At 37.0% G+C, this 18231-nt stretch overlaps 3 protein-coding genes and 1 pseudogene across 8 annotated transcripts; 1 reads left to right on the plus strand and 3 right to left on the minus strand.

The window, feature by feature from the left end:
* Positions 1 to 209: 209 nt before the first annotated feature.
* On the minus strand, positions 210 to 6786 carry LOC125596829 (protein BONZAI 1-like). Of its 3 annotated transcripts, XM_048771853.1 has the most exons (19): positions 6635 to 6786; positions 5758 to 6395; positions 5596 to 5671; positions 3577 to 3773; positions 3442 to 3489; positions 3111 to 3259; positions 2946 to 2994; positions 2744 to 2800; positions 2454 to 2639; positions 2206 to 2340; positions 2046 to 2107; positions 1862 to 1958; positions 1672 to 1786; positions 1506 to 1582; positions 1276 to 1413; positions 1018 to 1182; positions 826 to 939; positions 632 to 728; positions 210 to 519 (listed from the first exon to the last, which is right to left on the minus strand). In XM_048771853.1, the coding sequence occupies exons 4-19, from the start codon at positions 3730 to 3732 to the stop codon at positions 422 to 424; spliced, it is 1743 nt and encodes a 580-aa protein (XP_048627810.1). In that variant the 5' UTR covers positions 3733 to 3773; positions 5596 to 5671; positions 5758 to 6395; positions 6635 to 6786; the 3' UTR covers positions 210 to 421. The 3 variants fall into 3 exon arrangements, with proteins under 3 accessions (XP_048627810.1, XP_048627809.1, XP_048627808.1); XM_048771852.1 differs by lacking the exons at positions 5758 to 6395; positions 6635 to 6786 and having other exon boundaries at positions 1672 to 1777; positions 5596 to 5692; XM_048771851.1 differs by lacking the exons at positions 5758 to 6395; positions 6635 to 6786 and having other exon boundaries at positions 5596 to 5692.
* A 121-nt stretch (positions 6787 to 6907) lies between these two features.
* LOC106421960 (protein FLX-like 4) lies at positions 6908 to 8134 on the plus strand. 2 transcript variants are annotated; one of them, XM_013862796.3, is made up of 3 exons: positions 6908 to 7046; positions 7288 to 7836; positions 7906 to 8134. In XM_013862796.3, exons 2-3 carry the CDS (start codon positions 7292 to 7294, stop codon positions 8042 to 8044), a joined length of 684 nt encoding a protein of 227 aa, XP_013718250.2. In that variant the 5' UTR covers positions 6908 to 7046; positions 7288 to 7291; the 3' UTR covers positions 8045 to 8134. The 2 variants fall into 2 exon arrangements, with proteins under 2 accessions (XP_013718250.2, XP_048627811.1); XM_048771854.1 differs by having other exon boundaries at positions 6939 to 7046; positions 7271 to 7836.
* On the minus strand, positions 8045 to 10908 carry LOC125596830 (annotated as a pseudogene).
* Positions 10909 to 11451: 543 nt separating this feature from the next.
* On the minus strand, positions 11452 to 17622 carry LOC125575205 (protein MEI2-like 1). Of its 3 annotated transcripts, XM_048771849.1 has the most exons (15): positions 17235 to 17622; positions 16846 to 16914; positions 16444 to 16608; positions 16062 to 16296; positions 15478 to 15875; positions 15228 to 15386; positions 15010 to 15126; positions 14792 to 14937; positions 14538 to 14620; positions 14049 to 14441; positions 12923 to 13577; positions 12719 to 12803; positions 12537 to 12605; positions 12279 to 12458; positions 11452 to 12073 (listed from the first exon to the last, which is right to left on the minus strand). In XM_048771849.1, the coding sequence occupies exons 3-15, from the start codon at positions 16522 to 16524 to the stop codon at positions 11921 to 11923; spliced, it is 2754 nt and encodes a 917-aa protein (XP_048627806.1). In that variant the 5' UTR covers positions 16525 to 16608; positions 16846 to 16914; positions 17235 to 17622; the 3' UTR covers positions 11452 to 11920. The 3 variants fall into 3 exon arrangements, with proteins under 3 accessions (XP_048627806.1, XP_048627807.1, XP_048627805.1); XM_048771850.1 differs by lacking the exon at positions 16846 to 16914 and having other exon boundaries at positions 12923 to 13490; XM_048771848.1 differs by lacking the exon at positions 16846 to 16914.
* Between the last annotated feature and the right edge of the window lie 609 nt (positions 17623 to 18231).

Here is an 18231-nt window from a genome sequence, read left to right on the forward strand (position 1 = left end):
TTAGAGAATTATAAAATAAAATTGTTGTTTACCAAATTTGAAAAAAAAGAACAATCATTCATTTTTATTTATTTTTATTTTTAGGATGGCTACCAGTTAGATCTTTAGACTAATTCATTAGACTTAAACGATAAATTGATAATTTAAGACCTTTTAGGCTATAGCTTCCTCGGGTTTGTAAACTATAGCTTCCTCATGTTTGTAAACTGTAAACGTAAATCATTTGCATTTACAATATTCAAGACAAAACAAACCCAATGTGGTATTACAAGTCGCTTCATTCGAAACTTTTTACATTCAGAAAAAAAAAAAAAGAAACACAAAGAAGAAAGCCAATGTAATTGCACCGTGTAGAAGAAGTATATATTATTATGTACACTTTCCTTTGGCAAATCATTTACACAAACGATCCATCATATATTCACAGAGGAACAGGCTTCATATTACGGATTCTCATATACGTCAAAAACTGTGAAGGCAATTCTGCAAGAAGCGCTTGTACTACAGAGACCTGTCCATCTGCAAAGGAACAACACAAACTCATTAACACCCCCACCAACTCAAAGGAACTAACTAAGCCTTTGTCATACGGTTCTTGTGGGTTAAATTCAAGAATCAGAACAAAACTCACGTTGCACGTCTCGTAGTGCTACAAACTGAACGATATCACGTGACGCCACACGCCCGCTCGAGCTCTCCAGTCGTTCACCTCTGTCCGCGTCTAGTATCTACAAGACCACACCAAAACCAAACACACAGTTTACACAAAAATCATATATAGTTGTAAGAATCTTACTATGTCTTCTTCTTCCATAGACTTTTTACCTCCATCTCTTTGAAATCGGCTCCTCCAACTCCTACAATGAGCATTGATAACGGCAAATCCGATGCACTGACTAGTGCATCTTTTGTTTCTTGAAGGTCTGTTATTACACCATCCTGAACACAAGTTTTTTGGTTATAAACAAATGTTTGATTTTGTTCTGATGTTGGTTTATATTTATTTATAATACTCACTGTGATGATTAATAAGACGTAATATCTGCGTGAACCTTGAGCTAGAGACTGGCTGGCTATCATTGCAGCAGAATTTATCACCGGACCAAAAAGGGTAGGCCCTGCTAGAGAGACGTTGAAGAGCGCACTTGTGTATGAAGTCATGATTCCTTGAATCCCATCCACCTGAGAGATAGAAAGAAAATAATTAGATTTGTGAATACAAAAACATAAAAAATTCTAATAATATTTGATAAACGAGTTGAGTTTTGGTTTTACCTCAGAGTATGAACTGCTTCCATTGAGGTTAAAGCAATGTGAAACTGGAGAGTCAATTGGACGAGCTCCAAATCCCCAGGCAGGGAAACGTTTGTCTGAGTCATAAAACTGCAATACTTCTCCAACATCCACTATTGCCTGTTTCAATAATAATAAAAAAAAAAAGAATTGGTTCTAGTCAGAGTGACTGCTAGTTAAGAAAAAATGAAATAACATGATCAAGTCCTCACTCTCTGGTAAGCATTTAAATGTCCTGAAGGATCAATGTAGTGCAAAGAATCAGGGAGGCGTGGATTTCCATTTGAAGCTGCAAGGACAATAAGAGATATTTATATTAGTGTCCAAGAAGCTTAGTTTTTAATGATTATCTGCAGTGGTGGTGTAAGACCTTATTACCTGTGAAATCGACTGCTACCATGAAGCTTAGTTCAAACCCAGAGGCCAAGTATTCCAGGAATGTGTGCTGGACAGTCTCTGTAAACTTGTCCACAAAAAGCTGGCTCTTTAATACCTTTAAAAATAAGGAGAAATGTTATCAGATAAACTTGCATGAAAAATGCATTTAGCATGTTTTGGACCTTCATACCTTGCTTTGTCCAGCACCAGTAGTAGGCAAAGATAAGTTGATTCCTTGGCCAGTCAAATGAAGTTTCTCCAAGTCTGAAAGCGATTTTTGAACTTTTCTGGCCACCCAAAATAAACGAGTACTTATGTCAGTTAACAGATAAGAGTTACTCCGAAAAAGAAATAGTCTGAGCTCTAATCTTTACCCGATGAGACTGTGTTTTCCATTGGAATTAAAGTCTGAGCATTCTATTATCAGTGGGCTGTCCTGCAAGATTATAGGGAGAAAATTTGAGACATCTTATCTCAGACAGAGAAATAGACTTTCTATTACATATTCATGGATATAAGATTATTCTGATATACCTTACTCCCGGCTTGTTGAACACTTAGAAAGAGTGGTTTCCAGATAGGGTTAAGATTGTTCTTCAGGACTTCAGTTTTAGACACTGGGATTGGAGTTCCTTGCTCCACAATCTTTGATACCACCAAAAACGGATCCTAAACATGAGCAATAAAAATGTAATAAACGAGTTATATTTTATTTTATGTCTAAACTGTGTTATTTTAGGTAAAAAAAGGCTTAGGAGGAGAATGAATCCACAAACTCTTACACTTTTTGAGAAAAGATCTTTAGATTCCAAACTCGAACATCTGAATACAATCTCCGTCGTAATCTTAGAAGCAAGGGACTCCTCAGCATGGATAATAAGCTTCCCATGGTGATGCTGAGTCTGTGCAGCAACGCCTTCTTTACGCTTTAGCTCTAATGTAATCGTCTTAGTTGATTTTGTGATTATCTGCGTGGTTAAATAAGTAAATATTTAAAGTCCAACACATGCCAAAACTCAGGTCTATCAGACAAGTAAAAGGATAGCATTTAAATTAAAGCACTAGTTGATACCTCAGACAATACACATGTTGCCTCACCAAGAAATTGCTGTTGGTCAAGCTTAAGCATCTGAAAAGTAAATCTTCATCAGTAATGAATGAATGTTGAGACACAAGCATGTGGGTGGTGGTTGTGGTACCCACATTTTAAAGAGACAAAAAAGACTCATCAGGAAAATGGAGGAGACATAACAAGATGAGGTAGAATTAGTTACCTCCTCTTTTGAATTTTGATACTGAGTGTCAACATCATACACACGAAACCTGTGTAACAAACAAACAAACCAACAGAAGGTGTCAAACTACTTTGATCAAGTAAAGGTTTTTTTTTTCTTTTTAAATCTCTCTCAGCCACATATTTTGTTTAGAAGCAATCTTACAAGAATGTCTGGACAGTCTCGAAATGATAAGCGAGTGTAAATTTCTTAATCCATTTAGGAGCTAAGGAGTTCAAAACAACTTCGCTGCGGTACACTTCCGAAAGTGTCTCATCTTTTTCCTTTCTATAGACAACCACCATAGGATCACTCTGCAATAAAGAAAATTAATATAAATGTGATGCCATGGCAAATACTAAAATAGCTCCATCACTGATAAGACCTTTGGTTAAGATATCAAATGACATAGCTTTGAGGCCATTGCATAGATACACTGCCTTCAGGCAAAAACATCAAATTAAACAAAACTAGAGGAGCCATTACAACGAATTACCTTGGAAAGCACGTCACGGTCTCGCAAATTGGAAGCACAAAACGATAGCTGCAAGAACAAAAGACAAGACATTAACAATTATGAAACCCTCAGATAGAAACAGAACGATGAGATAAAATGATGTAAAGAGGGAACCTCGATATGAGAGAAGAGACCGTTGAAACCTCGAGACTTGAGATAGTAATCAACGGCGTCGTTCGTAGTGCCGCGAGCAGAGGAGATAGCAGCAGTTCCACCAACGCCAGCTATAGCCCCAGCTCCAGAGGAAACATCGGAGCAGCAGTTTCCCATAGAAACGGTTTGGATGAACAACACACAGACAACAGCTACACCTGTTTTTTTTTTTTTTTTCACAAAGAAGGAAGACAGAAATATTCAGACGCAGTAAAATGGGACCCCACTTATGCCAACGCGGCCTTTTATTTCGAATGACTGGCTCCCTCGTCTTCCCCTTTTAATACTTCTGTTTACACGAAACATCCTAGAAACTTTCAGCTACTTTCTCAGAAACTCTCTTTCTCATAAAGAGTCTTAGTCAATTGTCAAAAAAAAAAAAAACTTATTAACGTGTTTATTAATTTTAATCAAACGTCAAGTTTGAGTTACTAAAAGAAAAGATTAGTTTAGAGGATTCAGCTTTTGTTTATTTTTGATTAAGGGGTCATCATTAACATTTTTTATTTACCAGTCTTGGTGCTTTTATAAATTCAAGGTGCCAATGTCATGGCACATGCTAATTGGTTTGATCACAACATAATTTTATTCTGGGGAAATATGATAGCTCAATACTAGTTGATCTATATGATCTACCTTCCATTTTTTAGCAATATAATACTATTGCAAACATTCGTTGTCTGTTTACACCAATCGAATCATTATTTATTATGACACATCATAGGCTTGTGGTCAATAAACGATATTTCCTGAATAAGTGTAACTTTGACACTTTTAACATAGACTAAGAAAGTAGCGGAAATATATGTAAGTTGCTATTAACTACATCTTTTTAATCAATAGTATTTGAGATAAATAAAATTATTTATAAAATCAATGCAGTTTGTCATTAATTTTCAGCTGAAAATAACTATAATTTGCATTGGAATTGTAAAATGACACTTATTATGAAACAGAGAGAGTACTAAGTAGAACCGTTGATTTCCATCTAAAGTACATAATTAAGAAAACTATAATAGGCATTTTTCTTGACATTATTGGGTCAAGAAATTTTTTCAGTGTAATATCTATATTCTTTTCATTTTATGCCAACTGCAATTATCATTCTTCTACTGAATAATTTTGTACAGAAAATTATTATTTCACAGAAACTTTTGAGAAATTTTCAGACTACATTTAAAGCTGTTGCTTTTGAAAAATATTCAGACTAATTGTTTGGTGTAACTTGTAGTAAAAAACACGACAATTGCCATTAAAGTGACGGTAGGAAATAGTTAGGGACTTTCACGTTAGAATATTTTACATATTTGGATAATTACTCTGAAATCTTGGGACTTTTCACGTTATTTCATGACAATTCACCTAGGCAGATTTGAACTTGATTTTTCCCCATTTATGATCTGTGACACAACAGCAACAACAAAAAAGGCAGGACCAGACCCTAAGTACATAGTGTACCTAAGCAAATGTAAATACAATATGGGGAAAGAAAGATAGAGACAGACCTCTGAATCAAAATATTTTTCTTTAATTGGAGAAATAAGTTAGAAAGAAGGAAAATAATTCTTTTTAAAAAAGATAAGAGAAGACAAAGAGGAAAAGCAAGAGAACATGTCATGTGAATTACAATGCAAGTGCTCAGTCATCATATACATAGTGTGGGAGACTTTAAGACCCCCATAGATTAAACTCAAAACCAAAACAAAAAAAAAAACAAAAAAAAAAGCATTTCTTCTACCAACAGGTCTTCGGGTTAATCTTAGAGTCAGTAAGCATATTCTTAATAACAAATCCAAAATATCAAACATAAAGAAATGGTTTAGGAGAGCTTGTGATAAAAGAGTTTTAATATGTTTTTTTTTATTAATTTGTATCTCAGTCAGAATTGCACTTATGAGTAGGGATTCGAGCACAGAAATTAAAACCTTATATGGATAGCTTTTTTTTTCTAACTTACAGCAAAGGAGCTGGAGACTTTACCTCTTATGTCAGTTTTTCCTTCTTTTCCAGTGAGTTGCACTAGTTTGCGTCCACCACGCACAAGTTTCCCCAGATCCTGCAAAGACGTTTTCAGCATCAAACAGTTTCCCAACTGAATATAAAACCATGTTTTTCAACCGAGTTTGAAGATCCACTACGTACAGGGGCATGTGTTTTAAGATGTTTGATTAGGCTTTGTGGTTGTATCCTATGTCTGATGGTAATAAGACTGATTCACCGCATTCCGATCTGCGGTTGAGGAATATGCCTGGCTTGCAGCATGCCAATCAGTTGTCCGAGGCCAGGAGCCCCCTGATATAGAACCTTGCGTTAAAGCTTGCTGAGTGTATCAATCAGCTTGAGCATGTGATTCTGTTGTGAATCCAACTGTTTGAGCAAGTTCTTGCTTAAAACTTGTGGCCGCCTTTGTAATTCTCTGATAGATAGCAGACTTGAAAGGCAGGATATTTCTTGTCCAAAAGCTTGTGGTTGTATATCCTCCAACTTGCCACCATAAAGAAGTCTCTTCTCAAAGTCATAGAGGAAAAGCTTCATCCCTGGTTTGATTACTCTCAACAATGACTCTTCCTCCTCTTGGTATCCCAAAGACACGGTAACGGTAGCAATCAGGTTTTGTTCTCCCGTTACAGATAAAGATGTAACCAGGCAGCTCTTCATGTTCCTCTTGATCCCATTTTCTGATCCAATGGATGAGTTCCCACAAAGACCATTCCTTTTATACTTAGCACTAGTTTGCACAACATCGGAGAACTCCATCTCCATCTCCATAGCCTCTGCCACTGTATTTCAGAGTACAAGTAAGCTTCCTTTTTGTGACAAAGAGAAGCAAAACAATAACATATATATATATATATATATATAGGAAGACAATACAGGAGGAAGCAACGTAGAAAGAGGCAAGACTGGAACTGAAGTTTTAAAGCTTTAAGCGACTGATGTAAAATCAAATCTAAATGATAAAACCCTAATGTGGGTGCACTGAAAATGACGCGAGAGGAGCATAACATATTCGACTTACCTGAGAAGGTAAATATTCGATTTTGAAGCCCGACGACAGGGATTGGATACGAGGGCAACTGAATTCAGACAGCGATCAGCGCATTTGTCTGCTCTCTTTTTTTAATTCCAGATCATTAATTTCAGGTGTGAATCTGAAATCTGAAATTTGATTCTGCACAAGTTTGTTGTTGTTGTTCATGAAAGATGGTGTGACTTTCGCTCACGTGACAACCATGGATGAAACTAATGGGTCAGAACCTAATGGGCCTTGATGGATTAGCATCAGCCCACTTTGTGATTGCGCTGCAAGAGCAGAAACAAATAATAAATTTAGTTGGAACAAACAATCAATCAAGCCGAGACCAAAGTTGGTGGTGTAATCCGATCCTAGTCTTCTTGTGTTCGATTTCATCTCTTCCTGTGAATTTCAGGTAGGTTCGTTCGTGTGAATTCGTTGTCTTCTTAGCTTGTTAGGGTTCTGCTCTTGTTGTTACCTTGAGAACGCTGGTTCTTAGTTTCCTCTCAGCTTGTGTCAATCCAAGGATTTGCCATTGATTTGTGCCCACTTCTCCTATTGCCACTGAAAGTAGCTAGCTTCTTGTATTGAATTGTCAGTTTACTCTGTCTTTTCGGCTAAAACGGAATACTTTTAAAGCTTTTTCCCCCTTTCAGAGATATGTCTTCAAGGGAGAGGCTAGGTTCATCTAAGCATTATAGCCGAGGCATGTCAACTAGTGGTTCATCATCATCCCGGCACCACGAGACCATCTCTTCCGCTTCTGACCACCGGGTTTCCCATTCCGACGTTCTTGAAAACAAGATTGCAGCTCGAGCTGCTGAGATTGACCGTCTCTCTAGTGACAACCGCAAACTTGCTGCTAGCTACGTAGCTCTCAAGGAAGACCTATCCCTTGCTGACCGCGAAGTCCAGGGACTGAGAGCTCACATCGTCAAGACAGAGACAGACGGCGAGATTCAGATCCGAGGTGCACTCGAGAAGATTGCGAAACTTGAGGGTATTGTCAACAACAGGGATAACATCAGGAGGGAGCTGCAATCAGCTCACATTGAGGCTCATACATTAGCCAGAGAACGCGAGGAGCTAGCTGCACAGGTGAAGGCGGCAGTAAAGGAGTTGAAGAAGGTTTGCCTCGAGTCAGAGGGTCTAGAGTCTTCAGTTCAAGAGCTTGAGCGGTTGAAAGAAGAGCACCAGAGATTAAGGTAAAACGAAACGTCTTTTACTTGTCATCATCATCAGTTGGTCTAATCATTTTGGTTTCAATGGAACAGGGAAGAGTTTGATGCAGAGAAGAGCGGTAACGTAGAGAAACTTGAGCAATTGAAAGAGATGGAGAGTAACATAATCGGAGCAGTCAAAGCTATTGAGAAGCTGCGAAGTGAGATCGCAACCGCAAGGAGTAGAGCTTGAGACTCAAAAGAGGGTCTTTCTATTTAGCAAAAGAAACAAAACTGTGTTCCTAATTTTCGCAATATATATAACATGAGTTTATCTTTTTCACATCAACAGTCTCATAGAAAGGTCAAGCAACTAGATCGACTTCATCGCGTTGAGGGTAAACCACATCGAGCCTCATCAGTCATCATACTCTTGTACTGTTCAGGCACTGGTGCACCACCTCGCACACACAACTCCACAACCGCAGGAGCTTTCCCATAAAACCTCTGCAAGCTATTGTCAAGAGCAGAAGCATCTGGATCCCGAACATGCCACACATAGTTTGGACCGACCACATCATCAATAGAAGCTTCCTGCCACGCGTGCATTCCATCTTGTGGCTTTACACAACCTCACTTTGTGTCCCTTTGGACCCACCTGATCCACGCTTTGTATCTCTCCATCAGCTTCCTGAACCCTGAAACCATTTCAAACCATCGTTGAGATTCCTTCAAGCTCTTCTTCTCTTCGTCACGACAATCATCTTCTTGTAAAACTGTAGCCGTCGTAGGAAAATCATTGACGTCCTTCAATGCTGTTCACAGGTTTGGATCTTCTCTTCGATGGGAACTTCTCAATCTCAACCTACTCCTGCTTGTATGCATAACTCAAGAAGCGCAGAGATTTTAGGGACGGTAAACCTCTCGACGTAGTGGACAACTCTAGGTTTGACAGCACGGTCATAAAGGTGAACAAGACCCCACAAGATCTCATGACCTTCTTTGCCAATGTGAACCTCAAAGCAGAACCTGAGAACAAAAGAACCTTCATTGAACACTAACGTCTGTGATCATTTAAAGAAAACACATTACTATAACATAAACATGAAAAATCATAAACAAAGCACACATAGTTTCACAGGGTTATTGAGAAAGTAGTCCCCATATGATTCCACACTCTAAAAAGCTAATACGCATTGTATCTGCTCGGAGATGATACAGAAGAGTGAAGTAACCTGCAGCGATGAACCTCTGAATATGGTGATGAATGATTGTAGAGAGGCCGGAGAGTAACGAGGCGCGGCAACGGTGAACTCTGTGAGCCACGTGGACGAGTTCCGGCACGAGTAAGCCGTTATCCGGCGGATCTTCCAGAACTCGACAGGGCTGTGATTTCCTCTCCTCCTTGGCGCGCCGAATCAGCTCCTTCATCGGAAACTGTGAGATTTGCACAACCAGCTTTCTTCTCTGCATTTTTTTCCCAATAGAAGAAGAAGGGGTTTAAACCTTAAACCCTGAAGCTGTTTATGGTTTTATGCTAGGAGGACCCAATAGCCTAGCCTTTTAAAAAAGAGAAAGAGCCCATTATGAAGACAGAATCTATATATATGAAGCTGAAGAAGACATCTGCATATAAGCTTATGACTAGTTCTTGTGCTGAATTGTGATGCCCAGATCTTTGTTGATAAATATGTCATAGGTTGTTGGTAACCGGAAGAATGTGGTCAGATTCTGTGGAGACAGGCCAGAGATTCTGTTTTATGAAGCTGGTCGGTCTGTGATGGCCTAACCGCTAATATCATCAACATGGGATAAACCTAGCATTAAACTGCTGGGTAAACGGGCTTATTCATTTCCGCACTATGAAGCCAGAAAAAATACATACTCAAACAATATTAATGTGCCAAAACATTCCTAAACTAAATAAGAGTTTGAATTGCATATCTAAACTCATAATAAATAGGTAAAACATGCCGATAGCCGGTTATATGATGATTTAGACTATTTTTTTAAATTTTTTTGTAGTTTAGTCCCTATAATTCTATTTTTTGTTAATATGCCTTAAATAACTTAAATAATCAAATTTATCATAATTATAATTTTAATTTGAAAAGTACAATTTTATTTTTTTTTACCAGATTTTAATTAAATTTAAATAATAAATTTAATTATTTATTTAGATAGTTATCATATACAATATATTAATTAATTTTTTTTTTGATGACCCTGGTATCCGGAGCCTCGTTAGGATCCGACTAGCGCCAATGACCGTCCACCTGAGCTTAGCCGGGGAGCCCGCCGAGGCATCCAGGAGGGCTGGTGATCACCCCATTTAAATCCCACCAGTGACCACACGTTAGCAGGCTTATCCGTATTGGGTCCGAAGGTCCCTCAAGATAATCACCTCCCAGCGGCGTTCGAACCCATGACTTCCCAGGTTGAGTTTAACCACTGGACCACTAACACCCAATTAATTTAGTTATCAAAAGTATGTTATATACCTTATTAAAACATGAGAATTAATTATAAATAATCTTACTCATATGTAATATTTAGAAGAAATACCACTCAATTTATATTTATATTAAAAAAAATTTACAAATATAATCATTCAAATTTTAATCAACATAACTAAAAATACTCTTTAGAAATTTGATTTTACAGTAGAGATCTTTAATAATATTACCCTTACTTAATAAAAAGAAAAGAATGGCTAGTTAACCAAAAATAGTTTCGAACGCAGCATCTCAAGAAAACAAATATCGCACAAAACCACTAGACCATATTACATTATTTTTATTTTGCTACAAAACTAGTATGTAATATTAATAATACACAAAAAGTTTACAAAACTATTTCCCAATTAATTCTCGTATAATTACCAAATAATTGATTCGGCACTAGGTTAGGGTCAAGCGCATACATTATGCCTAGTGTAATTAACATTGGTTTTGATAACTACAAACAAAAATTACAAATTTTTAATTTTATTTATATTATATATATCACGCAAGCACATAATAAGATTTGCAACTAAAATAACCTAAGAAAATATAAAAAATATTTTATAAAATTTAAGAACTAGTGAGATTAAATCAGGCTTTAAATTATGATACTGTTTTTATGTTGTTTTCTATTTATTTAAATTTTTTGTATCAAATATTTTAATATGAAATAATAATAAAATAATATATTTATATTATTAAATCTATTTTATTTGATAAAAAAATATTTCTATTTTATATATCACCATATATTAAAATTTATTTCCAATTTTGAAATTATAAATAAGACCAATTTGATGATTTTAATTATTTGTGGTACTTTACAAACAAATAAAATGGCAAAAACTAAAAGATAATAATTTAAAAAAATAAATCAATATATTTTAAAATGGACTGACACGTGTCAGTTACGAAGCATGTTTTAGCTATTTATTATGAGTTTAGGTATGCAATTCAAATTCCTATTTAGTTTAGGAATGTTTTAATACGTTAATATTGTTTGGGTATGTATTTTCTCTGGTTTTATAGTGCGTGCATGAATAAGTCGTTCTTCACCGTCTCTCACTCACTTCTCTACAGTTTTTGACCGCTCAATGTCTCTTAAAAAAGAGTTGCATTGTGTTTCAATACATACAATCATGTTAAAACAAAAAGATTATGAAAATTTATATTATATCCAAAAAGGAAGCATTCATTAAAATCTCCAAAAAAGTTGCAACATGAAATGGCCACAAACAGCCAGCAAAGAAGTTGAATGTAATCCAAGGCTTGTTACATACTACATTGATAGCAAGAAGACAAAAATCCTTGAATAACCCCAAACAAAAACAAAAAAAAAGTAAAGAGAAACTCTTGAAGATTTCTCAGGGGATATTGATAATACAACAAAAACTGGTGAAGCAACCTGTGAAGGTTTGAGGTCAACAAAGTTTAATGATCTCTCCAAAAATATATCTTCACCGCAAAAACAGTTTTGTCAGGGTAAATTTAACACCCCCGATTTACAGAACTCTAGGGTGTGCTGATGATATGATTATAATAATATAAAACTTTTGTTATATCTTTAGCTCTTCATTTTTCCTTAACTTTCTTTTACCTCTCTGCTTGGTTTTTTTGCTCATTGGTTAGTTCTCCTTCAAGAAAGGATCGGTTCCATTAGGAGGTTCTTCTCTGTTTTCTGAAACGGAAGCGATGCTAAAGCCGTTGTGGTTATCAATGCTACTGCTTCGTGGCTTTCCTGGTCTTGATCGTATGTTGGTTCCCATTGGAAATGGTTCCTGCAAATAATAACAACAAAGGTGACAAATATGAAACAAATCAATCTCTTATTGAGTAACTGAGCATCACCACATCTTTGAACTTATGAGATCTCACTAAGAACCCATTTCAATATGTGCAACCAAAGGGAGAGCGAAATTGAGTAACTACTACGAAATGAAAACCTAACAAGATGATGTTATCTGATGTGTTACTAACATTCACCTGATCACCAGCATTTGGACCATCGGTGTGGAAAAGAATAGGCCGGCAACGTTTGTCTTCGTTCATTAAGCTTGAGTTCTGGAAATGGGCAATAAGTGCTACTTTTCCTTGGATTCGAGCATATGTCAGAGTTGCCACCTTCTCGCTGTTAAACTTTTCCCACTTTTTTCCATTAAAAGCCTGCAAGTGTTTTTAAAACTTTTAACCAATGCTCTTCAAGAGAAAAAGCCAAAAAAATATATAAAAGGCAGACTGTACCTTATAAAATGGTACAATCTTTTCAGGTTCAATAAGGTTGATGAAAGCGTATCCCACATTGCATTTGTTCTGAAACGAGAAGGTAAAATTAGGTTAGTGAAAAAACACTGATACTGCAAATACCAAAGCCCATTTTCTGCATAAGACTATTATATAAAAGGTTAGGACGGACGCCTGCTTGCCTTGAAGTCAATTGGCAAATAAAGGAAATCATACGTTCCTTTACAATGCTCGTCAATGGCGGAGAGAAGCATCTTAGAAGTATACCTAAACCATAGCAGCATTTAAAAGAGTTCAGAATTGAAAAGGAATACAGCAAACAACCTACGAAGCTAACAAAAGATATGTGTAACAAGGAATGAAGGAGAGACACTGAATCCACTTACTTATTTGGAATGTTTTTAAGCATCAGTGTTGTCCTGACATCATCCCCACGTAATATACGGTCAACATCAAGCTCAAACAGTTTCTTGTCAGCATGACTAGAGCTAGACTCGCTTCTACGGTGTGAGAGATTCCTGTATCGTTCATTAGGCGAGTCAAACGAACCCGCCATTGAAACCATTGGGTTCCTCCCGGGGAAGAGATGAGACAACTGTTGGGGAGATCGCAGTACAGCATTTTGGGAATTTATATCCATGCGATTCCCAGCAACATGGGAAAAGGACTTATGAGAACCAATTTCCATTGGATGTGAGGGTGAAGAGCCAGGAAACCCCATGCTACCATGAGAACCTATGTGGAAGCCAGGCGATTCTAGAGATTCAGCTACATAGGCTTGTCTTCTATCCCAGAAAGGCGAGTTTAATACCGGCGCAGATCCAATGTGGTGGTGCACAGGGGAAGATGCCATATTCACCATAACAGGAGGTGCTCTAGAGAATACGGTAACAGGTGGGCGCTGACTAGTAATGCTGTTGAGGTGAGACGGCGAGCTAGGCCACATCATGCCACCTGAAGGATTTTGTTGCTGAGTATTAGAATTGCTCCATAAATTAAGGTTAGGGCGGCGGGAGTTTTGGTTCATGGGAGACCCTATGCCTACAGTCAAAAGACCACAACAACTAAAAGTGAGAAAAAAAAAACAATATTATGTATGACAGTAGAAGAAATACTTCCCACAATCTTCCAAAATTAAAATTTTAATAGCACTCAGTAATTGTGCAATTCTGTTGACATACACAACGAATGTTTCAGCCACTTTCAAATTCAATTTCAAACCCAGCACAGTGATCTGTCTATATGACTGCAATTAAGAACATAATACTAATAATATTTTCCCAGGATGACAAGTTTTACACCAAGAATGCTTTAAAAAAAGTTGTCTACAGAAACAGTACCTAGAATTTTCATCGCTGTAGCACATTTCAGATTCCACTAAAATTGTAAGGACCATCCTAATAGTGTGCTACGGCAGACATTCTTCTTAAACTCACAATTGTCAACTACATATCATCATTATTCTTCGACAAATTTATCAAAACAGTAGCAATTTAGAGATAAAGAGCTTACCCCCTCCGTTAAAGCCATCCACTCCACGAACATTATGTATCATAAAGGCATCATTTGCTTTCGAGCCATCACTAACGACTTCAGAAAATGCTGTCGAGGACTTATATGGACTACCATTTGTAAAGTTGTCGAGGTACTCTGAAAAAGAATGAGGATGAAGGTTTGGCATGCTTTGGATCCCCATATTTGAATTGTCGAGAGGGTGGACATGCTCCTGAATTCCGGGCTTGCTGGCTGAGATGACGTTTGCCAAAGGTGGAAATCCAATAGGAATGCTGAGACTCCTATGACGTTCAATGAAGGAGTTCACAGGTGATCCAACAGAACTATGACTAATCCCCATAGGTCCACCATCAATGGAGGTTGAAGGAATTATTCCTGGGAAATGTCTCCCTGACACAGGGATATTTAACGGCAGTGGTTTGAGTATCAAGATGACAAATCATTCAATAAAAAAAAGAATTACAAATGCTGAATGCAAAAGCATACCCATGTGCCCAGATGATGTATTAGTAAAAGACATTTTAGGTAGAAACCCTTCAGCATCATGTGCAACAAACTGTGACATGTACCTGAAATAAAGAAAAAAGAATGGGTGAACCCCATACATCTACACAACTGGCATCCTCGTAAATACTTAACAGCAAAGCACATGTTCAAATCATTTTGATTTAGGATTTTGTATTCATTCACAGCCCACAAAGGAATATAAACCAGGGAGAAAAAAACAACCAGTCACCCACCTTTGACTCTCTGGATAGGTTAACGCAAGTTTAAGCTGCTTCCCAGCAACCTCGAGTCCATTCAGGCCACCAAGAGCAGCCTCTGCCACTCGGATGTCAAAGAATTCTAAGTATATCTGTGGGTTATCGTGCATGGTTCTACGAATCTGCAAACCACAGAAACATCATTAGAATCTACCTCAGAAGAGTAGCTAAACGGAGAATCTCAATATATCAACCTCTTTGATTTCTCCATACGATTTGACCATTCGATTGAGTTCTTCATTTGAAATAGACGAATCAATATTAGTAATCAACAGGGCTCCTTTACTGGCGTCTTTTCCTGAAGGAATTTCCTGGTACCAAGAAAATTATAAGATAGATACAAATCAACATAAGTCACAAGTACTGTCCACATAGCAAAGACAATATCTTTCATAAGAACAGGGAATCATACCTTGGGGATAGAATAACGAATATCAAGTTTCGTTCCTCTTAACAGCTTATTGTGGAGCGCTCTCGCCGCATTTTGAGCAGCCCTTATATCATAGTAGGATACCATGATAAAACCACGATTATTGCAAGCTGTATGAAGAGCCTGGATGTCTCCAAATTGCTGAACAAGTAAAAGTATTCTCAGTACGAAGTAATCAATTCCAGATTATATAAACAATCTGTGGGGGGGAAACGCTGCTGGAATAAGGTACCTCAAAAAGGACCTTCAGCTCATAGTCTTCGACATTGCTACTGATATTTCCGGCCAAAATTGTTCTGGATGGAATTTCCACTCGATGATGTTCGCCAACAGAATTATTGCGGCCTCTCTCTCCGTTTCTGGGGCCCATAGGAGGAAAAACATCTCCATCTAGCTCCATGCCACCAACACTGCTGAAAAGGTCAAAATCATCTAGATCATCTCCATTGGCACGAGATTTACGCCCAACGTCACCCATCACTTCTGCAAAGAGGTCATCCTCATCTGGCAGAAGATTTCCAATAGTTTGCGCCTCAATTTCTTCTAAAGATTCAGAGGGTTCTTCCTCACGGTGGGTAACAACTGTGTTCGCAGACATAGGAGATAGCATATTACTTCTCTGTAACCGTACTGCAAAAACCAAGAATTTGGAGACGCATTCAAGTAGTTAAAGTACAGTAAGTTAAAGGAGAAAGAAACAAACTTTCACGATCGTCTATGATGTACTAAATTAACAAACGGCGTTTCTTTACCGTAGAGGATTAAACAAAATCAACATAATAAGTAACAATTCATAAAAGTGAACCAGAAGCTTACGTTTTCTACTAAATGTATCAGACAGTGAGCTGGAAAATAAACTACTTTCCCACTGGCTACCATTTGTGGTGTTTCTTGCGCTAGGGCTAACAGAGGGGTGCACCTCAGACAAGCTAGATTCTGGCTTCAGCTGGTGACTTTCAGGTGTCCAGGAACTCTTTGGCAGATTTGAAAATCTTTCACGACCACCTTGGTTTTCAGGCATCAGGTCTGTTTTCAGAAACCCAAATTGCCTCTGCCAAACAAAAGAACAAGTATACTTGAGAAACAAAAAGAAAACAGTTTTAAACATCATAGAAAATAGTGGCAGATAATGTGACAAAGATGGTGCTACAGAGTTAAAACCCCATGAAACAATTAAGAAAAAAAAAAAAAAAGTTACCTCTGAACTAATACGAGTATCTTCACGAAAGTGGGAAGGTGTTGATACACCTCTCTGTTCCATTATATCAGACGGCATCATGCAGATGACAGCAAAATTTGGAATAATAAAACAAAATCTCTTTTGTAGCTTTTTAGTCTTTTTCAACGGACCATATCACTTCCCCTGAAAGATGAACAACCAGTTTTAGATTCAAAGCCATTAAGTCTCCAAAAGAAACAAAATCCACTTTTCATTGCAAAGAAGGATCTTGCCAGAAAAGGGCCCAATTGTTCACGTATCAGCTAGTAGATCAAGCAAAATAACTCAAAGGAACACAAAAAAAAAGAAAAAAAAAACATAAGAATTCAATTAGAACTAAGCAAAATCCAAGTATGAAACAAAGTCAGCAACTTTACGCACTCTGAGAAGAAGTTCAATACGAGAAAAATCATCTTAAACCTCTCTCCTTTTAAAGCGGAGTAGAAACACCTGGAAGACAAAGATTAGGTATTTCAAAAAGCCATAAGAGACTACTACAATTTCGCCTAATTCATGATCCTTGTTCAGCTCATTATATGCAAACAGGGAACCAACTCCTACCTAATTCACAAACTTGGGCACCGAGTTTAACTTAATTTAAGAAAATAAACCTAAATTACTCACCAGCAAAGAAAAAATAAATACAAAGAGCTTACCTAATTACAAACAAACACAATTACGCTTCCTCCCAAACATATTTTCCACTAAATTAAATTAAATTAAAAAAAAAAAAGAACCTTGTGAAGAATGGATCTCGTGAAATTCATTACCTTCAAAAAATATAAGCGATGTTCGACACAGAAGAAAGAGAGAGAGAGAGAGAGAATAATTCGCCTTCTCTTTTATCTTCCTCCTTTCCTTTTTGTTTCCTTCTATCCAATCACATCCATCGCAGAATATTTAATTCACACAGATCAATTAAAATAATCAAAAAAAAAAGTGAATCGGTGTTTCTAATTTTTTTTCTTTTTTTTCGAATTTCCTCTCCTCTCACGACGCGTTGTTTCCAACGAATAATCTATGCGACCGGCGGTAATTATAATAGTTCCGGCGAGACTCTTCCCGTCGACGTGCGGTTCCGGTAGTCTCTCCTAGAGAGAGAAATGGAGAGGAGAGAAAGAGTTTTTTTTTTTTTTGTTTTTTTCGGTTAGTTGGTTTAGACTAAAAAAAGAATGAGAGGAAAAAAACAAAATAGAGTTGAGGAGAACACTCTGCTGTGTTGGATGTATCGTGGATCTAGTGGTTTGGTACGATATTAAATCTGGACCGTAGGATTATAATTAAAACTGAAAAAAAAATTACGGTCTCGCACGAGAGTCTCGACGGCAGTGAGCAGTCGACGAGCGCGGTTTTATAACTTACGAGCAGAGCAGCCTATTGAACATGTGGACTATTTGATTTTTTTGCTTTTCAAAGTGTGATTTGTTTTTAATATACAAACTATTTATTATAATGTTCAAATGAAGTTAGGAAATCACACTTTACTATTATACTAGGGGTTTGCCGGTTTTCTAATATTATTTAGTCATTTTGATACATAACTTAACTATATGGTTTGGTTGTTAACACGGAGTTTATGTTGTTTTATAAATTTAGAAAAAAAAATTCATGGTATCTTAGAAAAAAGTTATAAACTTTTATCGAAGACATGAAGATATATATTAATTTGATTATCCTTTCAGCATAATTGATGTTAAGATGATTGCAAAGAAATAAAAGTCTTAAAAAAACATGATAATTTATTAAAAATATACTTAAGAATATTTT

Source organism: Brassica napus, unplaced genomic scaffold (genome assembly GCF_020379485.1).
Source record: "Brassica napus cultivar Da-Ae unplaced genomic scaffold, Da-Ae ScsIHWf_1302;HRSCAF=1859, whole genome shotgun sequence".
In the NCBI taxonomy this organism is placed as follows: domain Eukaryota; kingdom Viridiplantae; phylum Streptophyta; class Magnoliopsida; order Brassicales; family Brassicaceae; genus Brassica; species Brassica napus.